Genomic DNA, 4850 nt, shown 5'->3' with positions numbered 1-4850 from the left:
GAACCGAACTGATAGCGAAGTCAGAAACAACTAGGTAAAGCCCCATCATTTCATCATCAATCGGTTTTTCCATCACAGGTGGTGTTGTCAAATATTCCTTGAGAGTAGAGAACGCATGGTAGCATTGATCAGTCCAGGAGAATTGTTCACCTTTCTTGAGGATTTGTAGGAAAGGTCGGCACTTGTCTGATGCTCTCGATATGAATCGGTTTTGGGTGGCCACCATTCCTGACAATTTATATATTTGTTGTTTTGTTTTTGGATCGGGCATGTCCAAGAATGCTCGAATCTGGTCTAGGTTCGCTTCTATCCCTCGTTGGGATACTTGATACCCTAGAAATTTCCCGGATGACACGCCAAAGATGCATTTCTCTGGGTTGAGCTTCATCTGAGTTTGCTTGAGTCTAGATAACGCTTTTTCAAGATGGTCTAAGTGATCGCCATATTTCTTGCTTTTTACAACCATATCATCTATGTAGACTTCCATGGTGTCTCCTAACATGTCCTGGAACATACCGGTGACCAATCTTTGGTAGGTCGCTCGAGCGTTCTTTAGGCTGAATGGGAGGACGTTGTAGAAGTAGATGCCCTGTTCTGTTACGAAAATATTTTCTCTTGGTCTTCTTCTGCCAGTGGGATTTCGTTGTAACCATTATAGGCATCAATGAATGACATGAGTTCATGGCCAGCTGTTTGGTCCACGAGTTGGTCGATTCTTAGTAAGGGGAAGCCATCTTTAGGGGTTTCTTGGTTGACATTAGTGAAGTCAACACATAGGCAAACTGTGTCGTTCTTTTTTGGGACTGCTACTATGTTAGCAATCCATTCGGGGTATTCCATTTCCCTAATGAAGCCTACTTTTTTTAGATTGTCGATCTCATCGTTTATTGCTTTCTTGAACCTAAGAGATAGCTTCCTAGGTCGTTGGCGAACTGGCTTTGCATTAGGGTTAACATTTAACTTATGGCATGCAATATTGGGATCAATTCCAAGCACATCGATATACGACCAAGCAAAGACATCTTTATTTAATGATAAAAAGTTTACAAGTTGTGCCTTGAGAGTAGGATCAAGGTTAGCTCCTACATAAACGAACTTGGGGTCGTCCTCAGTTCCTAGGTTGACTTTTTCCTTCATCTCGGTAGGGATAGCGACTTCAGTTGGCTGAGCGACCTTTGGGGTCTTGGTCTCTTGCGGCGTCTCTTGCAATTGAAGGTTTGGGGGACATTTTTAACCGAGCCCCTGGCGTGCTCTTTTGTGAGGTCGGTGTGGTGGGTTTTGGTCAAGGTCTTGACCTAAGAGGTGAAGTCTTCTGCCAGCTTGGTTTTGGCGATCTCGCCTTTGTTTTTTAGTAAAGCCCCAGCTGGTTTGCTAACTGAGTGGATCTGATTACAGTTGTGAGCATCAAGCTGGTTGTTGCGGAGTTCCATCATGCCTCTGGGGCCGGGAAAACGCAACACTTGATGAAGTGTTGATGGGACTACTTGCATCTTGTGGATCCAACGGCGTCCTAGTATAGCAGTATAGGACTAGTTGACATCCAGAACACTGAAGCGTGTGTTGATACTGACTTTGTCTTCATGCGATTCCACCAAGACAGGTAGAATGATGTCGCCTATTGGAACAGCTCGTGATCCGTTAAAGCCATAGAGGGGGGTTATTGGATCGACCATAACTGATTTGGGCAAGTTCATCTCCTTCAGAGTACGATTGAATAAGATATCGCACGAACTGCCTAGATCGATCAGGACGCATTTAACAGTCTAGTCGCTGATTTTGTCATGGACTACCAAGGCAGTTCGTGTTGATTATGTGGGAGGCACACCTTGTTGAGGTCGGCTTCAGTGAAGGTGATATCTCTTGAGTTGCGGCCATTTGCGTGCAGGATGGGGGTCGATTGTGAGGAGAACTGGTAGACTTCGTGTAAGGCGCCCACTCGTCTCCTTTTCTCTCTGGAGGATGTGACCGAGTCGTCTTGGAAGGTGATCATGTTGATAGTTCGGTTGGTGTCTCTATCAAAGGAGTGTTGGCAACACTTGTGACGCGATCGCTCCTTTGAACGTCCTCTTGCATGAGAACAAGCTCGGCTGCTTGGGCTTGGTGGAGTTCGGCTTCACTCTCTGCGAGCCATAAGTTTGTGACGCAGGTCACCATCGGGTATATCGGCATAATGTTTGAGATGCCCTGCCTCGATGAGGTCTTCAAGGTAGTACTTGAGCCCCCGGCATTCGTTGGTCTCATGGCACTTTGCTTTATGGAAAGCACAGTACGGCTTCCCTGGTGTGTCCTCTGGCCGTTTTACCTCAGGTCGGTAATAGGCCGTGTTTTTTATTTTCTCCAGTATGTAACTTGGAGATCTTGATCTTGTAAGCACAGTGAACTCTCTTTTGGTTTGATTTCGGTTGCTGGTCTGCTGACCCTGTTGCCTGGGTCGCTTGTTGGAGGACGGGGCATTATCTGAGATCGCAGCGACCTCGCCTGTGGCCTTTAGCCTTTCTTTTTCAATGCTTTCAGCGAGCTTAATGTACTTCTCCACGCGTGCGTACAGTTCGGCCAATGTTTCAGGGTGCTCTTTCATGAGCGACCTGGAGAGATCAGTAGTGTTTTTCCTGATCGCATTTGAGAAGGCTACTATAACGAACGACTCCTTGAGACCGCTCTCCATGGACAGTAGCTCTGTCTTGAAACGTCCTAGGAATGTGCGAATTGGTTCGTCGCTCTTTTGAGACAATTGGAAGAGCGAATTGAGGTCGGCTGTCTTACGTCTTTTGTGGATGTACTGGCTGGCGAACTGGTCAATGAGCTTTTCGAAGTTGTCGATGGAGTTTGGTCCTAACAAGTAGAACCAATCGAGAGCTCTAGGGGTGGGCTGCGTACACCCAACTTTTCCGTCGGGAAAAAAAACATACTAATTATAATAGTGTATAATTCACCCCAAAAAATATATTTGTAGTGTATGTTAGTTGTAGCAGCCCCTCTTGAGTGGCAATTTTGGATCTGCTCCTATTTATAGTGATTAGGGGTCTTATTATTGACAGACCCCATTTTGTGTTGGGTAGAGCCCGGCTCAATTTGGGACCTGTATTTATGTTGGGCACAATATTGAGTCTTGGGCACCCCATCGCCAAAGCCCGCACAAACATAAACCGGAAATAACCAGTTAAATAATAAAAGTTTAACGCAACAAAAGAAGCAAACTGCCGTCCGCACCAAACAGGCTAAGCGAAAAAAGTTTTGACTCCTTACGTTGGAATTGATAAGAATTGATGTAAAACAAGTTGGTTTAGTGTTTGCAAGTTAGTAGTCTAAATGTTAGTGTCTGCAAGTTAGTAGTCCAAGTGGTCTATGTAATTGGTCGTAGTGTTTGAGTGGTTTAGAGTCCATTAGCTATACTTGAGGGAGTTGTGCTAGTCTTAAGGAGTCTTAGGTTGTTGTACAAGTATAGCCCACGTAGGCTATGCTTCTCTTATAAATAAGTCGAGAGAGAGTCAAGACAATGTAAGGATCGAAGTCTTTTAGTTTTTAGAATTCAAGTAACACTTGCGTCTATTCTCTCGCTTTTGTACTTGTTCTTTAGCTTTCTACTGCATTATTCCAACAGTTTTGGTATCAGAGCAAGGTTCGATTTAGGTTGGGCGAATCACCATTTTTTGGAGATTAGTTGCTATAGCAAATCTTCATAGAGAAGCATGGCAGTATCCATGGCGTCAAATGGTGTCAATTCTCTTAATGTCTCACATTCTCACTCTCTAGTTCCGATCTTTAGTGGAGAGAAGTACGAATTCTGGAGCATTAAGATGAAGACCTTTTTCATCTCTCAAGACCTTTGGGAGATTGTTGAAAGTGGTTATGCAGAGATGGGAGCTGATGCAAAGGAGCATCGCAAGAAGGATGCGAAGGCTCTACTAGTGTTACAACAAGTCGTGATGAGACCGATCTTTCCTCGCCTTGCAAGTGCAATCAAGTCGAAGGAAGCATGGAGAATTTTAAAGCAAGAGTTCCATGGGGACAGCAAGGTAACAATGGTAAAACTTCAAACTTTTCGTAGGGAGTTTGAAACTCTCCTTATGAAAGGTAATGAATCTGTGCAAGATTTCATTTGTAGAGTTTTTGTCATAGTAAATCAAATGAAAACTTTTGGAGAAACAATCTCAGATAAGAAGGTTGTTGAAAAGATTTTGAGAAGTCTTCCTTCAAAGTGGGATCATGTAGTTACTGCTATTGAGGAGTCTAAGGATTTAGATAACTATTCCTTGAATGACTTGATGGGATCTCTTTTAGCGCATGAAGATTGAATGAACAGGTCTGCAGAGAAGAGTGTTGAGCATGCGTTTCAAACCAAAGTTGATTTTTCTAACAAAGAAGAAGGTTCATGTAGTCGAGGACGAGGTCGAGGCAGAGGAGGCTATCGTGGTCGCGGTAGAGGAAGAGGCAGATTTGGTATCGGTAGAGGCAACCATAATGGCGGAAACCAATATGGTGATAAAGGCAACCAAAGGCAGAACCATCAAGGGAGGCAATGCTATACGTGCAATCAGTATGGGCACATATCAGTATATTGCCCACAAAAAGTTCAGCAACAAGCCAATTTCATTGAAGACAACCGAGAAGACGGTAATCTTTTTCTGACCTGTCTAGACTCTCAAGAAAGTAAGAGTGATATATGGTTCCTAGATAGCGGTTGTAGCAATCATATGACAGGGGATAGAAGTATGTTCCGCAATCTTGATGAATCTGTAAAGTTACAAGTTCGGCTTGGCAATGATAAAGCAGTACAAATCGAAGGCAAGGGGACTATAGTTGTTATGGCTAAATCAGGTATTGAACGACTAATTCATGATGTTTACTAT

The 4850-nt window shown here is 43.9% G+C and overlaps 1 protein-coding gene across 1 annotated transcript; it reads left to right on the top strand.

The window, feature by feature from the left end:
- Nucleotides 1–3701: 3701 nt before the first annotated feature.
- On the top strand, nucleotides 3702–4295 carry LOC147520716 (uncharacterized). Its single transcript, XM_086594319.1, has one exon. It carries the CDS (start codon nucleotides 3702–3704, stop codon nucleotides 4293–4295), a length of 594 nt encoding a protein of 197 aa, XP_086450445.1.
- Nucleotides 4296–4850: the final 555 nt, after the last annotated feature.

The sequence above is a fragment of the Coptis chinensis genome, chromosome 2, assembly GCF_015680905.1.
Source record: "Coptis chinensis isolate HL-2020 chromosome 2, ASM1568090v1, whole genome shotgun sequence".
In the NCBI taxonomy this organism is placed as follows: Eukaryota; Viridiplantae; Streptophyta; class Magnoliopsida; order Ranunculales; family Ranunculaceae; genus Coptis; species Coptis chinensis.
Note: the sequence above shows the minus strand (reverse complement) of the source record. Positions and strands in the feature narration are given on the sequence as shown.